Source organism: Galeopterus variegatus, unplaced genomic scaffold, assembly GCF_000696425.1.
Source record: "Galeopterus variegatus unplaced genomic scaffold, G_variegatus-3.0.2 Scaffold11537, whole genome shotgun sequence".
Taxonomy (NCBI): domain Eukaryota; kingdom Metazoa; phylum Chordata; class Mammalia; order Dermoptera; family Cynocephalidae; genus Galeopterus; species Galeopterus variegatus.
Genome location: NW_007737648.1, coordinates 2,682 through 22,168, shown reverse-complemented (window position 1 = coordinate 22,168; position 19,487 = coordinate 2,682). Strand labels below are relative to the sequence as shown.

At 57.4% G+C, this 19,487-nt stretch overlaps 1 protein-coding gene across 1 annotated transcript in view; it reads right to left on the bottom strand.

Moving 5' to 3' along the window:
• Positions 1-8,987, bottom strand: part of LOC103610664 (guanine nucleotide exchange factor VAV2-like) — an 81,267-nt gene extending 72,280 nt beyond the window's left edge. The window contains exons 1-2 of the mRNA XM_008594780.1: positions 8,892-8,987; positions 8,659-8,793 (exon numbers count right to left, since the gene is read on the bottom strand). Coding sequence (XP_008593002.1) covers positions 8,659-8,793; positions 8,892-8,987 — 231 coding nt within the window. The remainder of the gene's footprint in view (positions 1-8,658; positions 8,794-8,891) is intronic.
• Between the last annotated feature and the right edge of the window lie 10,500 nt (positions 8,988-19,487).

Here is a 19,487-nt window from a genome sequence, read left to right as displayed (position 1 = left end):
CCGACGCCCTGGAGCCAGGTGTCACTTGCCCCCTGTCCCAGGGTGCCCTGCAGCACAGCCTTCAAGAGGGGACAGAGCACCAGGCACGGCGTCGCTAAACCCAGCTTTGGGTCCCATCTCAGCTGTGGACTTCCACACAATCTCTGCAGCGCTCCGAGGCCCTCACCTGTAACAAAGGGATGGTAACGCCCACCCAGGGGCTCTCGTTTCCCCACTGAGGTTCTCGACGGGTTTTATTGAGTAGCCACTATATCTCAAGCACTGTGCTGGGGACAAGAGGCCAGAGGTGACTCCTGGAGCTCCAGGAACCAATGAGTGTGTTCAATCCTATGGAAAAAAGAACAGACTGACCATGACCAGGCGGCACGGGAGCCCTTACAGGGAGCCTAACCAGGCAGAGGGAAGGGGCATCAGAGAAGGCCCCTGCGGGAGGCGTCGTCAATCTGAGGTCTGCGGGATGCAGGGGAATTAGCTGGGTAATGGACTAGAGAGTGTCAGAGGCTCACCACAGCGAGGGTGACCGTCCTGCAAGACGGCAGGCACCACCAAGGCTACTAGCACCCAACACAACAGAGTCACAGGGCAACCAAGGGCACATCTGAGTCCTCTGTCAACTGCACATCTGAGCAACCAGCTGCAGGGTCAGGACAAACAGCGCTGCCTGCTCGGATGTACCATGAAGAACCCGCTCTCCTTTCCAAAGCAGAGTCAGCCTAAGAACTCCCACCACCTCGCAGTCTGCAAGTCCGACGTGCGCAGCACGAGCCCAACAGGAAAAGTCTAGCGCGGTTTTCCCTCCCCTGGGCCTCGTGTTATGAAAACAGATGGAAACCAGCCGCTGCCAAAGCTCTGGCATCCAGATCTGCTTCCGAGAAAACGATTTCACCTCGATTACTGCTTAATCCCAGCCATCAAGGGGCTTCCTGTAACAGCCACTTTATGGATTTTTTTTCCTACCTAAGAGTAAGATTCAAAAAGGCATTTCACCCAGAATAGATTCTCTAAGACCACAGGGAGAGAGCATGGATAAGACGCGGGCCGCGCTGAAAGGGAGAGGAAGCCAAGTGGCGTTGCCTGGGGACAACAGTCAAGGATGGCCCCACCTGCACCTGCCCACCTGGCACTCGGACCAGCCCAGGGCACCGGGTTACAAGGTGTGCCCCAAAGGAGCATGCCTGACCTGGAGGAAGGAGCTTGCAAGGCCGGGGGCTGGCCGCAGGAGGGAGAGCAATGCAGGTGGAGGAGGCGTCCCTGAACCACGAGGACAGCGCGTGCTGGACCTGTCAGCCAGGTCCAAGGACTCCTCGAGATGGAAGAGGCTGTCTCCAAAGGCAGTGTCCCCCAGATAAGGCTGGCTCTGACCGGTGATTTAAAGTCTTTTATGAGAAGCGCCAGGGGCGTCTTCAATGGCAGAAATCTTCTACATGAAAGTAAAAAGGGGAGCTGCCGATGTCACAGCCCAGAGGAGCCCAAAGAGTCATGACAAGTGAATGTGACATGAGTCATGTGTAGACGTCAGTTAATAACAGCTTACATGCATCAGCTCAGTAACGGGAGCCCACGTGCCACACTCTGTAAGGTGTGACAATCGGGGGGGGACCTGGCTGTGGGGATGCAGGAACTCTGCACAATCTTCTCAATTTTGCTGTTAATCTAAAAATCTAAAACTGTTCTTACATATGTCATCTGTTGTTTTTTTTTTTTTTTTAAAGATGACCGGTAAGGGGATCTTAACCCTTGGCTTGGTGTTGTCAGCACCACACTCACCCAGTTAGCGAACCGGCCATCCCTATATAGGATCCAAACCCGTGGCCTTGGTGTTATCAGCACCGCACTCTACCGAGTGAGCCACGGGCCGGCCTTATGTCATCTGTTTTAAAGGATGGCTGTCAGGCCGGCCCGGTGGCGCACTGCTACGGTGCGACACTGAGGGTTGCGATCCGTTGCCGGTCACGAAAAAAGACAAAAAGGAAAAATAAATAAATAAATAAATAAAAAGGATGGCTGTCCCTGTGGTTGGGTAAGGGCGGGCAGCAGTGGACCTCATCTGCCAGTCTTCCAGGACACTGGCCGTGAAACGGGACAGAGGCAGATGAGAAGCCTGAAGGTCCCTCGTGCAGAGAGCCCCAGCAGTGTCCTCACCCACGTCTGGTGGACCACCAGGTGCTCCCGTGGTGGCAGCAGCTTCACTCCCGCCAGGGGGCAGGTCAGGCAAAGGGCCCACCCATGTCACAGAGCAGCTGGACAGGGTGGCCAGGCAGGTGAGTGGCCTGTCCAGGCACATGCCCCGGAGCAGCTGAGCCCGGATCTGGACTCAGGCCATCGGGCTGCCCCACCACACGGTGTGGCCTCTAGTATGTGCTTAGTTTTCCCTGGAGGATCCAGGAGAGGATGAGGGACTGACAGGGCCTCAGCCACCTGAACAGTGTTCCCCGGCCCCCCAAGCTCACAGTTGAAAACATGGGAAAGAAGGAAGGCACGGAGAAGGCCCAAGAGCCAGGATGAGCCTGCAGCAGCCTAGTAGAAATCACCAGTGTCCCAGCAGCCCTTAAAGGTGGCCTGGAAGTTGCCAGGAACTTCAAGGAGCTCTACTGTGTCTGATGCCAAAATGCATAATTTAACGTTCTATATTTTCATCCCAGACAAGAATTAATTATTTAACATCTTATCAAAAGCAATTCCATCCTTCACATTAATTCTGGGCAGTGTGTGAGGGTGGGAGTGTCCAGTGATCCAGGATGACATCACAGCACACCAGGGAGAACGCTGATCAGGAATGCCCCAAGCACGTGCTGAGAGCCCGCAACATGCAGACAGGTCCTGTTCCTGGCAGAGCACCTGGCCCAGAGTCACAACATCACGCCTCCTGCTTGGGAGGTGCCCAGAGAGTATTTGGGGTTACAAAGGAGAGTGTCAAGGTTTCAATTTATCCTCAACCGACTCTACAAAAAGCTCCTACCATTTGGGATGCATCACCAGAGACACGGTGTAAAACAAGGGAGGGGAGAGGCAGTCATTCCCAGACACCCACGTGGGAAGCCCTGGGCTACACAGTGGGCTACACAGTGGACACACAGGCTCGGCCCATGCCCTGTGCAGCTCTCGGAGACTCCTGGGCAGTGGTGGACAATTAGTGAAGAGAAAATGAGAAGAGAGCACGCTGAGTCCTGACCGTGAACCGCGCAGTGCAAGAGGAGGGTAGCATGGGCTCCTCAAGGGCGAAGACCCCATCTGCTCAGCCTCTGCAGCCCCCAAAGGACAGCCCTGCCCATGCCTGGCACAAAGGGTGGGCCACCTGAATATGGCACTGTCACTGTCAACAGTGGTCTGTACTGAGTGGAAGAGCATCCCCGAAATTCATGTCCTTCCTGGAACCTCAGAATGTGACCTTACTTGGAAATAGCATCATTGCAGATGTAATGAGTTAGGGTGAGGTGGCACTGGATTAAGGTGGGCCCTTAATACAGTGTGACTGGTGTCCCTATAAGAAAAGGAGGAGACACAGAGATGCAGGGAGAAGAGGAGAGGCCACGGGAGGATGGAGACAGAGGATGGGCTGATGGGGCCACAGGCCAGGAGCTCCTGGGGCCACCAGAGCTGGAAGAGGCAGGAAGAGTCTCCCCTGGAGCCTCTGGAGGGAGCACAGATCTGCCAACACCCTCATTTGGGGATTTTGGCCTTCAGAAGGGGCCAGAATAAATTCCTTTTGTTTTACGGCACCTGGAGTTTGGTACTTTGTTACAGTGGCCAGAGGACACCAGTACAGCTGTGAGGGTCACAACACGGGAGCTCAGCCCTTCAGAGCAGACAAGCGCCTAAGCGCTCAGGGATAAGAATGTCACAAAGTGACCCACAGAGGCCTTGGGACCCTGCTTCAGAGGGCAGCCAGCCACTGGGAAGGGCTCCCCATGGAGGCCACAGCCAAGAGACCCAGAGGACAAGAAGGACTTCACCAGGCAAACAAAATGGGGACGGGATCTTGTCCAGAACACGGATCTAGCCTTCCCCAGAGGTCCCTGGCACCCTGGGTTTGAGAGGGGAGCCCCACATCCACCCTGTGCTGAGCCTGGCCCCATAATGACCCTCCTTCCCCAGGAACGACCTCCCCGGGCTCCACCCTCGTGCCCCCACACCCACTGCTGTCTCTGGATCCGTCCCTCCTGGTTCCCTGAGCCTGCAAAATCTGGGATGTCCCCACACACCGGTGCTCAAGCAGATGGGCCCTTCATCATCTGCTCACTTTATGCTCCTCCAGTGACTCGAGAAAGGTCCTGGTAATTGATAATGACACCCTGCACAAAAGCAGCGGCTGGCGAGCCCCATGGGGCACGAAGGCACGGAGACATCATGCACGGGGCAGCCTGCCCTGCCCAGGTGCAGCAGGTGAGGCATGGAGCTAAGCAGGGAGAGAAATTCAGCCAAACCAGCAGCACAGGGGCACAGAGCCAGCTGCTGACCTGCTGCAGAAGCTTAGACTCTTGAAAGTTAATAAGAACATACTGGAACAATGTGTAGGCAAGAGCATGCCGCCTCCACCAAAGCGCACGGGCTGCCACGCAGGAGGCAAGTTTTGGCTCAGTTGGACCATGCTCCCAGGGGTGAGCTATGCCAGGGTGAGGGTGGGGGGTGAGCTCCCTGTCACAGGAGGCATGCAATAAGCTGATGCCGGCATCACACCAGCAGTCACACCAGAAAACTCCCCAGGTCCAGCGCCACTCTGAGGTTCGAATGCACCCAAACCCTCACCTTAGGCCCACAGACAACTGATCACTTTGCTTAAAGTGCTTCTAGCCACTGCCATGGCTAAGGAGAGAGAATTCAAATTGGATGTTCAGCTTTTAGGACACTAGCACCAAGACAAAACACTAAACATACACATGCACCCGTGCACGCACACACTTAACAGAGGCACCCACATGAGCATCCCAGGAACATTCCACGTGAGCACAGAGCATGGAGCATGCACCACCTCTGTGCACGTCGCCTTGTGCTCCAACATGCCCATACAGGTGCCCATCCCTCCACCAGGAGCACCCTCACCCCACGGGAGGTCACTTGACCTTTGACTCCTGCCAAGTGCAGCTCAAAGGTCGCTCATCAGAGAAATACACAGGTCCTCCATGGGGTTAGCGGCTGCTCTGCTTGGCTCTACGCTCTGCCAGTTAATCAGGGCAGCACCTGCCACCCTGTGAGGTGTGGTGGGGACTCCGCAGGCACTTAATAGATGCGGGCCGAGTGCTGCCTCTTGATCCAGGAGCTCATTCCCCAGGCGTGGCGTTTACTTCATGGAAACTCACCAAGCTGCCCACTTACGACAGGGACCTTTTTCTTTACATATCGATACTTCAGTAAGACGTTTACTCAAAAGAAACAATTCCAGCTTTAAATTTTAAAATTCCAGAGCTGTATTCACTCAAACACACAAAGCCCCAGGCCTGCAGAAGGTGGACGGCTCAGTGAGAACACCAGCACGGCGCAGGATGAAATGTCCAGAGGAGAAAGGACAGGTAGATCCAGCCGGGACACCCAGCCTGACTCCGGGTCTGCACCGAGCACCCGCTCCTGGTTCAGCCAGAAAGCGCACGAGACCGCTTGTGGGGGTGCAAGGCTGTCCCCAACTGAGATCCTCGTCCCCACAGTTCCAGAGACTCCACTTCAAGTCCGCCGATCCCACCCGAGGCAGCCACGATACCAGGCAGTCCAGACAGGTCAGTCCCTCCCGGGGTTTCCCTCCAGGGATTGGCAGGCTCAATCCATACTCGTGGAAATGTGTGAATCTTTTCTGAGCCAGTCACTCCATTTGCTCCAAGGCGTCCTGACGGTCCTCGGAACCCGTGAGCCCATTCCGCTCGGGGCACCGGCGGCGGTGGGGGCTGCGGCCGTGCGCTCGCCACGTGAGCAGGAGTGGGAATACCTGCGCCCGCAGGCCCCTGCTGCTCCCCTGCAATTTCAAGGTCTGTGTGCTAAGGCATCCCTGTCACATCGATGAGCAACCGCAGCACAGAGACTTGTGTTTCTCGGAGCTCTTTAATCCCAGGGCGGGTCTTGATCCAAGGGCACAGCGGTAGCCAGCATCTCCTGAGGGCACGGTGTGCTTCACGTGCGTATCGTTTAATTGCACACCAAGAGGAGCGTACAACTGTGCTTCACACTTTACAAGCGACGTGCCCAGTCCCAAGGGTGCCGGTGAGACAGGTCCCAGGGCGGCTCTCCTCCCAGGGCGTAGCCCCTGAGAGTCACATTCCGCTGTAACCACCTCGAGCTCCCCCTCCCCGACACACACACAGCCATCTAATGGCTCTGAAACGAAGTCACTCGTCATTAGGACCAGCAGCCGCAAAGCAAGGCACGCACACACCCTGCACCATCTCTCTGATCTGGCAGACCCGCCCCGAGGCCACATAAACCCAGAACGAAGTGCACCCACTTCAGGGGCTAGAATTCTGGAACCACGAACACCTCGTTCAGCCTCTGCCGGGGTGGCCCACCTACGACAACCTAACTCAGGTGTTCAAAGCTTAGGACAAAGTTCTCAGCTATTCACAAACCCACTGTGGTGGGGCTGTGTGGGATGATCAAGTCCAAACTTCCGCTGTAGATCTAGACAAGCGCTGCAGGCGGCTGGCCTGGCCAACCTCCTTACTCACAGGGTGGGCACCGGAAGGGCCAGCCAGGCCCAGAGGAGGCCTGGACACAGCTCAGAAACCAGCGACAGCTGAGAGGACGGAGCAGGACACAAGGGCAGCACAGGGAGCAGCCCCCATTCGGGCCCCAGGATGAGGCAGCCCCGCAGCTCCCTGCAGGAGGAGCTGGCTCTTGCCACATGCTTGCTTAACGAGAACAGCTTGTGACAGGGCAGGGTCTTGTCACCTGGCACAGCCCAGAAGCACCTGGACAGTGACCACAAAGACTGTGTCCTAGGGGAGGGGTCTCAGAGCCTGCCATGAGCTGACACTGTGCTGCAGGGAGGGCCATTAGCAGAGGCAGAATCAGATTCAGAGAGGTTAAGTAATCTGCTCAAGGTCATCCAGCGAGGACTCAAACTCAGGTGTGTCTGACGCCAAAGTCTGCGCTCTCCCAGGGTCCGGCTCAGGCCTGGCTCCAGACACAGGGAGCCCCAGACTTGAAGGCCTCTCTGTGGCCCGGGGCCCTCTGTTGGGGTTTGCAAGGACCGTGTGTTGGCACCTGTGTCTTTTGAGTGCAAATCCCAAACCTAGTGGAGACCAGGGAACAAGACAGGCCCAGGGAAAGCAAGGAGCCCTCTGCCCTGCTCCTGGGGCACGCCGCACACAGTATCTACCTCGCTGAGGCGGGCATCCTCTGCGGGTAACACCCACAGCCAGATCAACCCCGGAGTTTCCATCATGACAGGGTCAGAGCTTTCAGTGATTGGTAGAGCAAGTTAATTCTCCAAGCACAAAGCCTGTTTTCACGCAAACACTCCACGGGGATCTTCTGGGATCACCGAGCATGGCTACCTGGTTGGGGGCAAGTTTTTCAAAATGCAGGGGCAGGTTTAGGGGCTGATGGCTCTGCCCTTCAGGCACCTTCTCGCTCCGCCCAGACACACGAGGGTGGGACTCTCCAGGTTACAGAGGCAAGAGATAAGGACCCAGAGGCCAGTCCTCCTCTTCCTCAGCAGCGGTGGTTTTCCCCGGTGGGGACAATCCAACCCAAGAGGGGGTCCCTGGGACTCAGGCCAACTCAGAGCAGGGACTTGAAAGCAGCACTGGCCCTGGACAGCAGGCCACTTACAGAAGTCACGTCCCACTTTCGGGCGGGGTGGGGCGGGAGCCATCTGCCAAGGCCCATTCAGTGGGAAGGGACCTCTTCACCTCCACGGCGTCTTGGGATTTGCTGCAGAAACTAATTGCCTCGAAGCATAAATATCACGGTCCAGGATAGGGGTGGGAGGAGGGGCAGTGAAGCCCCCACAGACCCCCCTGGATGGGGAGGGGACAAAGCCAAGCCCAGCTGCTCCAAGCCCACCCACCCACCATTCCCAGGCAGAGGCAGCCCCGGCAGAGGCAGGGCTTTCAGATGTGGACATCTGGGCCCACGGAAATCTCTAAGCCTATGATCCCCCCTCTCTAAAAATAGCAACTGCCGCCTCAGGACTTGCAGGCCAGCCACCCCCAGACTCACCTGGACCCCCGCCACCCCACAACATACACACATACTCCCTGTACTTCCCAGGAGGTGCCATGAGATTCCCTTCTGGAGACCCCCCCAACAGAGACCATCCCAGACCATCTGCAGTCCCCATTATATCCCCATAAGCACCTGGGGGTCAGCGGGGTGAACCCCATGGAAAAATGAGGGAACGGCAGCCCCATTAGTGGAAGTGACTGCCCAAGGCCATATGGGTGGAGGTGACGAGTCGGGACCTGAACCTGGGGCTCTCCTGCTCCTCCCCGGCTGCCACCACATCCCCCGAGCTTTCAAGCCACCTGGGGAGCTCTGGCTCCCGACCTTCCCGGGATGGGCCTCAGACACAGAATGGAGGACCAGCCCCCTCGCCCCCCGCCGCAGAAGGAGATTCAGAGCACCACAGTGACCCTGCTCCACACAGATGTGAAGCCGCGTTCCCCGCCGCAGAGGTCAGCTGAAGGGCAGACCAGCCCAAGTGAGCCCCCACCGCACAGGCCTCCCGCCCACCGCATTCCCAGCCCGGCAGGCGGCCGGCGGCAGGCGGCAGGCGTGAGGACCAGCGGATGAGGACGGTGCTGGAAGTTCAGCCCCAGAGGGAGCACGGTCAGACCTGGGTCTAACCTCGGGCTCTGGCTCTGTCACCTGCAGGCCGTGTGACCCAGCACAGGGCTCAACCCCTCTGCAAGCTGCCGTCTCCCCTGGGACAGGTGAGCACGTCACACAGCACCCCAGAAACAGACATGGGCGAGACGCCTCCAATAAGGCAGAGCAGCCTCCAGCACCTGCCGGGCCCCTCGCTGCAGGACGAACTTCCGGGGACTCAGCAGCAGCCACATGTATATTCTCCAGCCTTGAGAAGGAAGGAAACCCTGACACATGCTACAACCTGGATGAGCCTTGAGGACGTTGTGCCAAGAGAAACGAGCCAGTCACAACAGGACAACGCCTGTAGAATTCCACTTATGTGAGGCACTGAGAGTTGTCAAAATCACAGTGAAGGAAAGCAGAATGTGGGTGCCAGGGGCCGGGGCAGGGGCTGGGGAGCTGGTGTTTCATGGGGACAGAGTTCCAGTGTGGGAAGATGAGAAAGTTCTGGAGCTGGAGGCTGGTGGTGGCTGCACAACAGTGTGAATGTGCCACTGAGCTGTGCACATAAACACGGTTAAGATGGTGAATTTCATGCTATGTGTGTTTTACCACAATCCAAACAAAAAAGCAGCCATGTGTGGGGACACACACACCTGTACCTTCCAGGGTGTCGACTCTTTTCAATTGAAGGCCAGGGACCCGGGTCCGTCCTCTCCTAACAGGGTTGGGTAGGCTCACACATGGCTGTCCCACACCTCAGGCCCTGGGGCACCCCGGGCAGTTTCTATAAAAACTGCTGTGTCTGAGAGGTGAGTCAGTTCACAGATGGACACAGCTCCAGGAAGGGCTGTTCTGGCTCTGACATTTCCTAGTCCCAGCCTCCCTGTGGGCAAGATGACACTGCCATCCCCCACAGAGTGTCAGAGCGAAACAAACGCCCGGGCTTTTACCCCAATGAGTACTGTAAGCCTGAGCTAACTGATTTGTTCCAAAGGGCATCGTCCCACCGGCTAGCTGCAAGATACTTAACATTTAATTTCCAGATCTGGAGAGGCTGCCATTAGCAAGATTAATTGTATGCACACACAATTCAATTTTCTCTCCCTCTGCAGAAACAAAAGAGACACCTCATGCAATTAAAGGACGCGGGTGCTGGCAGGATGGCTAATCATTCGGGAAGGAGACACAAAAACGGCACCCCCTGCCAGGCACCACGTGGCAGCCAAGTCCCAGAATCCCAGGGGAAACCTCACTTCTGACACTCCCTCCGTTGAGATGGGGCAGCCTGAGGCAGGACAAGGAAACAGAAGGGACCTGGACGCAGAGCTGGAAGGGACCTCGGCGATCATCTACTCTGCTGCCTCCATTTGGGAAACTGAGGCCCAGAGAAGTAAAGCCTTCCCCGAGGTCACTCATAGAAAACCACAGACGAGGGGGCCAGAAAGGCCTGGAATGATGTGACCACGGACAAGGTGCCTCCAAGGAAACGAGAATAATTACAGCACCCACCTTAGGGGGTGCTGAGGAGCAGGGGCTCAGGGGTGTGAGGCTAGAACAGGCCTGCGCATGTGTGCGGAGAGAACGTGGTGATTCGGGGCATGCCCTGCCGCTCTGCAGACTCCAGCCTGACGCCTCCTGAGAATACACCCGGGCTTAAGACGGATGAATGGAGGTGTCGGGGCACGCAGTGTCTGCGGCTGGCTGCTCCCTTCTCTCCCCAGTGCCATCCTGGAATGGTTCCAGCTGTGGGTCGGACACACACAACCCCACACACACAACCCCGCACCCATGCACAGCTGGAAAGACAAAGGGAGGCTCCGGAAGGCGCTGGGTCCTGTGCCTGGTGGGGGCACAGGGCTTTCCTTTGGGGCAGGCAAGGTAGCCCTCGCTCCTGTACTCTGAATGCACAAACAGATAAGGCGGCCCAGAGCCTCAGAACCTGCTTCCACAAATGACGACGGCGCCATGAGACCTCCCCGCGGCATCAGGACACGGCTATTTGTTTCTAAAACATTTCATCTAGAAATATTTATTTATTTTCTTCTCTGTCCCCAGTTAAACCATAACAGGCTTTCCTGATGTGACGGTGTTTTATTAATGTTTCAGTTGTTAATATTGACACAAGGCTGGGGACTCCGCAGCCTCCACAGAGGAAGAGCTCCAGGCTGGAATATAAGTATTTTCCATGAATAATACAGGACTCCACAGGGCCACTCCTGGGACAACCCCACGAATTATTATCTCTGCAGTGGAAGGAGCCACCATCCCGCTGGGGAGATGAGCTGTGGATTTCACAGCATTTGGGTGCAATCAGGAGGCCGTGGTGCTAGGAGGGTGACCCTCAGGGGCTGAGGAGGTGCTCAGGCAGGAGCGGTGGGCAGTGCGGATTGGGCCACCTGCCGTGTCCACGGGGCACCCTGTGCCGCGGTTCTAGGGGGTGACACCAGGAGGAAAAGGCTAAGAGCCCAGCAGCGGTTCCTTCTATGCAGTCAGAGCTCAGCTCTGTTGCAACCCCCTAAAGCATGTCTGCCTCAGTCTCCCCATATGTAATAAAGGGGCTGGTGGGCCCACCTCCCACAAGTCATGGGGATTCCAAGAGTAACCACTGCCACCAGCCCAGCCACGTGAACAGACTAGTTTCCCAGCCGGTGACCAGAGATCTTCCCTACAGAGAAGCAGAGAAGAAACCACTCAAGAGAAAGCAGGGACAGGGGATTCCCGGGGGCCGGGGCGGGGCAGGGAAGGCATGCCTCTCCCCAGCTGGGGCAGAGGCCACCAGCCCCGTCCCCAGCCTCCTTCTCCCCTTCCTCCATAGGGATGAATTCTGATGGCAGGGGCGGCCGGCTGAAGACAGCGTGCCCATCCTCCCTGGCAGCAGACGTGCCTCCAAACCTCATTCTGGACGGCTGGATAAGAAAGGAAAGGTCACGAGGAAGGGCGTGCTCCTAACAGGAGAGAACTGTGTCCCTCTTCTCTCCTGACGCACAGAACACAGATGAGATGGCAGGAGCCGAGCAGCCATCCCGGGTCATGAGACAGATGCCGCATGCTAGGGTGGCCGAGCACAGAGATGCTCAGAGCCTGGGCCACGGTGGCAGTGGCGCTGCTCTGGACTTGGAGGACACTCATCTGTCCTGCGCAGCCGCTTTTCCTCGGGACCTCCTGTTTCCCAGCCAAACCCACCTCACCCCCAGCCACTGGTCCTGCCAAGCCAGCAAAGACCCAACAAACAAAAATACTTGCGAGCTCTTTATGTCAACTTAGGCATTGTTCTGGTCTGAAGAGGGGAAGTTCAAATGAAACGAGAGAGACTAGTTTTTTAAAAAAGTTAAAAAAAGAAATGCCTTTTCTCTCCAAGGCTCTTATGGGGAGAACCAGGATGTGCTCAAAGTGGCTGAAAGTAAGCAGAGGCTCTCGGGGGCAGAGGGATTCAGTGGATCCTGGGCAGGGGCAGGCTCACGCTCAGGTGCAAGGAGCTCATGAGGGCCCAGGGCACTCATGCCGCCCTCAGGGGCATGGGCTCTGGCCTCAGCTTCCCCTCCCTTGCCCCAGTCCTCAGCTGCTCACCCACCCACTGCCAGCCTCACCTCTTGACTGGACTCCTCTGTCCACTCAATGCCCGGCAGGCCCAGCCGCCAGCCTCCTGCCCAGCCTCCACACTCCAGCCAGCACCATGAGCGCCCCCAGCCCAAAGCCCCAGGAGAGGCATCAGCTGTGCTCCACTCGTCATGTGGACGCAGGTTACAGGCCACTGGGCACCAACCAGCCTCAGGAGTGGATTGTCCTAAATCTGGGCCCACCCTGGCCCAGACAGCTGTGGCCACGCCAGGCCCAAGGCTGGTTAGGGCAGGAATGTCTGACCCGGAACCCAAGACCCAAAATCAGGAGCCGAGAGCCGGAGCAGAAGCCAAAGAAAGAGGCGGGAAGAGGCAGGTGTGGGCTCAAGACAGGAGCCGAACCCTGTGCCCTGTCCCCAACGCCCTGCATCCTCATGCAGGAAAGGGGGACAGTAACAGGGTAACGAAGGAGGCCAGCACAGCATCACCGCTCAGCGAGGCTCGACAGGGAGGCAGCACATGGCAGAAGGTGGTGACGCTGCTCGGCCAGCAATGGGGCAGCCCACGCCGCAGGTGGGGACGGTGGGAGCGTTTGCTGTTTGGACTCAAGGCCAGCCTGGCTCATAGGTGGGGGCGGGCGGCTTTGTGAGCTGGGTGCATCCTCTGAACAGAAACATGCTTCCGTTTATTTTGGAAATGTGGGGGCTGTGGGGGTGAGGAGTGAAAGCTGACACCCTTTAGAGAAGCCTCTGCCAGTACACACGACCCAGTCATAAACACACTCAGGCAGGGACGGAAGTGACTCACTCGCCCAAGGTCACTCAGCAAGTCAGCCCCGGGGTCAGCAAAAATCAGTCTGCAACGACTCCCCCTGCCCAGTGCGGGCCTGGCCCAGGGGCAGCCGAGTGCAGGTCCTGCCTGGACTTCCTCAAGCATCTCCATGCCTGAATTAGAAGCCAGCGTCCAGTGGAGACAAGCCACTGCCACCCTTGGCTTGGCTCAGGAGGCTGCTCTGGGGACAGAAAAGACAAGGAGCCCAGCACCACGGGACAGGCCAAGCTGCAGAGGTGCACGGAGCACAGCCCAGGACAGCGTCACAGATGAGGAGCAAATGCAAGTCGGGCCGCGGCTCACAGGCCACCATGGATGACAGAAACGGGCCAGGCATAGCTTCAGCAATGAGAAAATACACTTCTAAGTTCTTTTAGGGAGGAACAGAACAGAACAAGCAGTTCCCACCCGTGTAGAACTTGCTGGAGCTGGTTAACAGTCCCATTTAAGGGGGGCTCTGCAACCCACCCCAGAATGACGATCCAGATGACTTCAGACAAAGACACCAAGGTGACCTGCACAGAGGTGACGATGCTCCCAGAAGTCCTCTCTCCCTCGTGGTGAAGGACGCAGCTTTGCTGAGGGTGGACAGCACCTACCCCTGAACATGCAGCAGGGCGGGCCCAGCCATCTGTCAGTCAAGGGACCACCCGGTCTGCAAACTGAGGCTGTCGCTGCAATGTAGGCATTGACGGGATGCCCTGCTCGCCACCAAGTCCCCACCCCTCGGGCCACTTCTCTTTCCACTCTCCCAAATCCACAAGGCCCTCCTCAAAAGGGCCAAATGCAGGACAGGTGCCATCAGGCTGTGAAGACTCATGGGACACTCATAAAGACCCCACACCAGGGGCAGAGGACGGGGCGGGCGGTGCAGCAAAGAGGAGGAAGAGAAGAAAGGAAGGGAGGAGGAGCCGCTGCTGCTGGTGATGGCGGTGGCAGCAGCGGTCGTAGCAGCAGTGGCAATGGTAGTGGCAGCAGAGATGGCAGTGCTGGAGGTGACAGGGAGGTACGTGGCGTCCACCTGTCCCTGCCCCTCCATCTCTACCTGGGGGAAGGTCATCTGCTGGCTGGTCGGTCCCTGACTCAGCAGGACCCCCCCAGAGCCCATCTCCGCAGGCTCCAGCTAGTCCTTAGTCCTGCCACTGGGCAGTGGCCATACCAGGGCAGAGCTGGGGGTGCACAGGCTAGCGGGCATCCTATGCCAGCACCCCTGCCCTGGACGAGGGCCCTGCAGGGTCTTGAAGAGAGGCGAGACCTCTCCTCCCAGGCTTCCTTACAGTCAATTCCAGACAAAGGAGCCAGTTGGGGCCCGACACCCCTCTTAGGCAGCTCAAAGGCCCCCTTCAAGAAACAAACTAGTGTTTGTATGGAAGCCCATGGTGTCTTTAGGCCAGGAGCTGATGCCAACCCCGGTTAAGGGCAGGAGGATGGTTTTCACCCCGCGGCGATTCCCACCACACAGGTGCAGAACCGAGGCCCGGAAAAGCATGCCCTAATGTCACACTAGTGGCAGAGAACCAAGACTCCAAAGTCCCCAAAACCTCCAGTACATTTCCCAGGCAGAGCGCAGCCAACGTTTACCACGCACCAAGCTGAACACTTTGAAGGATCTCATAGACCCTCACGACGTCTCTCTGGAAGGTTCTGTCATTATCCCTACCGTGCATACAGAGAAACCGAGGCTCGCGGAGGAGGACGGGAGTAATCGGCCCAAGGTCACGCTGCTGAGAAGCTCAGGTGTCACTCCAAAGCCCAGATGTGCGCCTGTGATGGGAACTGACGGTGGCACTTAGCATCCACCCCAGACACGGGGCCTCCAGTGCCTGTCAGAATTCTGGAAAGCTGGCCCGGTGGGACCCTAGATGCCATCTCATTCAGTCCCCTGGCTGTATTCAACCCCAACCCTGCCCTTGAGAGCAGCAGCTTTCGGAGTTTAAGGTCCAGCCTGAGGATGACGAGAGAGGCTGTGAGCGCAACGGGCCAAACCACGGCCCAGCCAGGGATGAAGGAGTCGGACACAGCGCCCGCTGCAGCCAGGCCCACTCCTGGCGCCTGACCAAGGGGGGCCCTAAGCTCTTTCAAGGAAGGCTGAAGGCGGGACAGGCGGCAGGGCACGTCCCTCAAGGCAGCCAGCGGGGACACCCTGGCCACAGGGACCAAAGTGGCCTGTGGAAGAAGAAAGTACTTTTATGCCCTCTGAGCCCAAGAGAGGGCCCCAAAACACCCCCCAGGACCTCCCCAGGCAACGTTCTACAAGGCGGCTGTTGGAAAAATCTGCTATTCCACGGAAGGTATTCTCAGGGCATCATGCCCACCCAGGTCTCCCTCTGCCCATGGAGGCCTGAAGGATAATCCCCCTTGCCCAGGGCGATGGGCAGTGGCAGACAGGGCCCTGAGGAGTTCACAAGCTCCTGGGAAGCAATCCAGCAGGAAGAGAGGATCGGAAAGGCCACCAGCCTGGCAGAGCTGGTGGAGGAGGAGGCGGCCAGCGCCCGCCCCACTCAGGCAGATTCTCAACCCCCAGGGGACCACAAAGCCCTCCAAGAGCTGAAGGGAGGCTGGGCGCCCCTCCCCAGAGCACAGCTCACCCCAGGAGGCTCCGGACCCTGCCCCCACCCGGGCCTGCAGTGACCACAGGTACCGTCACAGTGCTGAGCGCTCCGCTATGCTCTCTACCCTGGCACTGGACCCCAAGGCAGAGGACAGAGGATACCACAGTCAGAAGAGAAAGCCAGTGCCACCAGGCTCACAGCCGTCAGCCGGAGGAGGCAGGAGGCAGGGAGCGAGGGAAGGAACGCCAGGGGCTAATGTTCTGGACACAGCACAGGGGGACATCAGGAGACGGTGTGGGGACGAGGGCAGTGAGAGACGGGGGCTTGAGTTCAGTGCTGAAAGTACAGAGGAGGCCCGCGGAGGGATGGAAAACGCTGCTATAATGACTGGGGAGGAAGGCGGACATTCATCTTCGACAGCAAAGCGTAAAGATGTTTATCGTCAATAAATCAAGATCTAGGGCTACGTGTACATCACTGAGAGCTCCGGAGGTGACCACAGGACACTGAAAAACACAGTTAAGAGCGCAGCCTGGTGTGGCTAAGGGCGGGGGAGGCAGGAGACGGCCGCTCCTCACTTCAAACCGTCTGTGTAATAAGATTTTTTTTACCACGTGCACATACAATCACTTTGACATAAATATAAAACTAATTAAAAATTAAAAAGAACAACCGAAATGTCCATCAACAGATGGATGGATGAACAGGTCGTGCTTTAGCCGTGCGACGGAACACTGCCCAGCCATGACGGGCACGGGGTTCTGACCCTTGCCACACCGTGCATGGTCCTGAAAAACACGCTAGGTAACACAAGCCAGGCAGAAAAAGCCACACAGTGTGTGATCCCATCTGCATGAACTCTCCGGAACAGGCAAATCCACAGAGTGGGTGCCGTGGACGGGGGAGGCAGGGACACAAGGCACGGCTGCTGATGGGTGTGGGACTTCTGTTCCGGGGTGATAAAAATGCTTTGGGATTACCGATGGATGCACAGCCTCGTGAATATACTAAAAATCATAGGACCGTACACTTCAGAAGGGTGAACGCCGCAGTATGTGAATTATATCTCAATAAAGCTGTTATGGGGCCGGCCCGGTGGCGCACTGGATAGTGCACCGCTTGGGAAGCGCGGCGGTGCTCCCGCCCGAGGGTTCGGATCCCATATACGGACCGGTTCCCGCTCACTGGCTGAGCGAGGCGCGGGAGCAACACCGAGGCTTGCGATCCCGTCGCCGGTCCCCGGTCCGGTACGGGGGCAACACTGAGGGTTGCGATCCGTTGCCGGACACGGAAGAAAGACAAAAAAAAAAATAAAGCTGTTATTAAAAAAAAGAGAGAATATCAGCTTTCTACATGTTGGGAAAAAAACAGTCTCGAAAGGCCAGGGTTGTGTAATTTTATGCTTCCTTCATTGGCAGCCATACTAAAATCTTTATAAAAGTTAGAAAAGTTCTAAATGTGGGAGTGGGATTGTACCACTCCCGTAGTGCTAGTTATAGAGTAAGCAACTTTCCCCACGGTGCAGACCACATGAACTCTGTAGCTGACACTGAGAGGCCACCAGGGCCAGCCCTCATTTAACTGTGCCCACCATTTCATTGCCATGTGCAACACTGTAATCATTCTGATTTGATTCTGGAACTTTCTACAGCTGTTTGTTCACGCCAGATTCATATTTGAGAGGAAGAGTTGACATTAAACCAAATGGCATGTGCCTTTTTGGGTTTTTTCCCTAAGAGATTTGAAGAAAATACAACCAAAACACATGTCAGACTAGTGGTATAAAACACTTTGGCAGTGCATCAGCACATGCCAGTTATCACAGAAGGACAGGGAACAATGATCTGGCTAAAGCTAAGAAATAAAGCCAGCTCTCGAAGCTGCAGAAAAAGACTAAGTCCCCCTCCTTTGGCCCAAGTGGCGGAGACATCAGGGCAGGCCCCAGCCTTCAGCCTTTCGCTGGCTCAGGAGGCTGGCACAGGACACACCTGGTGAGGGGCCTGGGGCTTTGGACCCCTGCTCTGCACCTCTGTAACCCACCACCTGGGCCACCCCTTCTGAGACACCCTCCACTCCCATCCCCAATGGGTACTGGCAGCTCCAGCTCTCTGCAACTCCCCATCTGTCACCTTTTACCCAGGTGGCTGGGCTGCATCCCCCGGCACCAGATTCGGGCACAGGAGGACAGGGCCACGCCCCACGCCCCTTCCTGCCTCCCCCAGCCCAGAGCTGAGCCCCAGCTTCCTGGACAGTGTTCAGGCTGGGGGACCTGCTCTCTCCCACCCTCCCAGGCACTATGGGCCTTCCTTGGGGTGGGCGGAAGTGCGAGGCTCTGAGCCCACAATTCCTATAAGAGATCCTCCCAGAGAGCTCTCCTGTGCCTTGTTTAATAAAGGCCAAATATGGGATTTCTGAGTGGCCCAAGGTCAAGAGAATGCTACACTTTGACTATGCAGACAGTTGAAATGTTCATATCTGATGAACACCGAAGGCAAGAAGGGTCTCTGGGATCAACAGGGCGAAGAAAAAAACCCACAGGCCTCCAGAACGCCCCACCCCGCTCCAGGGAGTCGGCACCTTCCCGATGACAACTCTGCAGCACCATCCAGCTCTCCTGCCCCAGGGCGGCCGCGGCCACCGCCAGCGGGGAGATCCCCCGGGCGTGAGCACGTGCTGTCCGGCCAGGCGAGGGCTTCTGCCCAGAGGACCCACTTGCTTTCCTCCTGTGAAAACACTGGGAGCCCCAGGGCTGGAAGCGACCTCAGAAGTGAGCCTTCCTAGGGCTTCTCAGCACAAAGAAGGAAACTGAGGCAGGGCGGATCAGAACGGACCCAGTGTCAGCGGAAGCCGGCAGAGCGGCCCCATCCGGTGCTTCTTCTACAACCAGACCCTCAACAGGAAGACCCTTTTAAGTCCTCTCGACCGGTATTTACAATCATTCACCTCTGGATTCTACCTCGCCCACAGGATGGCCCAGGCGGTGACCGGGGCAATGTGACGCAGCCATCCGACGGGGCTTGGGGGCAGGGGGACAGCTCCGCCTCCCAGGCCAAGGAAGCCGGGTCCAAGCCCCGCCTCTACCACATTTTTGCGTCATGACCTTAGGCGACTCTGTAGCTTCTCAGAGCCTCAGCTGACTGAGGGTCAGACCAGAACACCCCCACCTCCTCCTCTCCGCTTGGGGGCAGGGGGACAGCTCTGCCTCCCAAGCCAAGGAAGCCGGGTCCAAGCCCCGCCTCTACCACATTTTTGCGTCACGACCTTAGGCGACTCTGTAGCTTCTCAGAGCCTCAGCTGACTGAGGGTCAGACCAGAACACCCCCACCTCCTCCTCTCCGGGCTAAAAGGGACACAGTTCAATCAGGACAATGGAGATCACAGCCTGGGACCCCGCCAGACCCCATTCAAGGCTGGGCCCATGAGCTCCTGCTGGGTGCACAGCTGACCTGACCTCCCTGAGTCTTAACTTGCTCGTCTGTAAAATGCAGCAGAAGTGGAATCTGCTAGGACTGTGCAAAGACCCCGTGGAGTGATCCACACGCAACACACGCAGTGCCTGGAACACACTAAGCCTCAGCAGAGGGGACGCCCGGCACTGAGAAGGCACAGGCCTCTGTGCAAATTTGACCAAGCCGCTCATGCTGCGGCCTTGGGGCTGTCACATTCCCAGATTCGAGGTGCGTGAAATGCGGCCAGCACTTGTCTGGGGGGCGACTCCCCACGCTGAGATGTTTCCGTTCTCCCAGAGCTCACGTAGGGAAGCTGCCCACCCGCTAACTCTGCTGCAGAGTGCAGGGGCCAGGCTCGC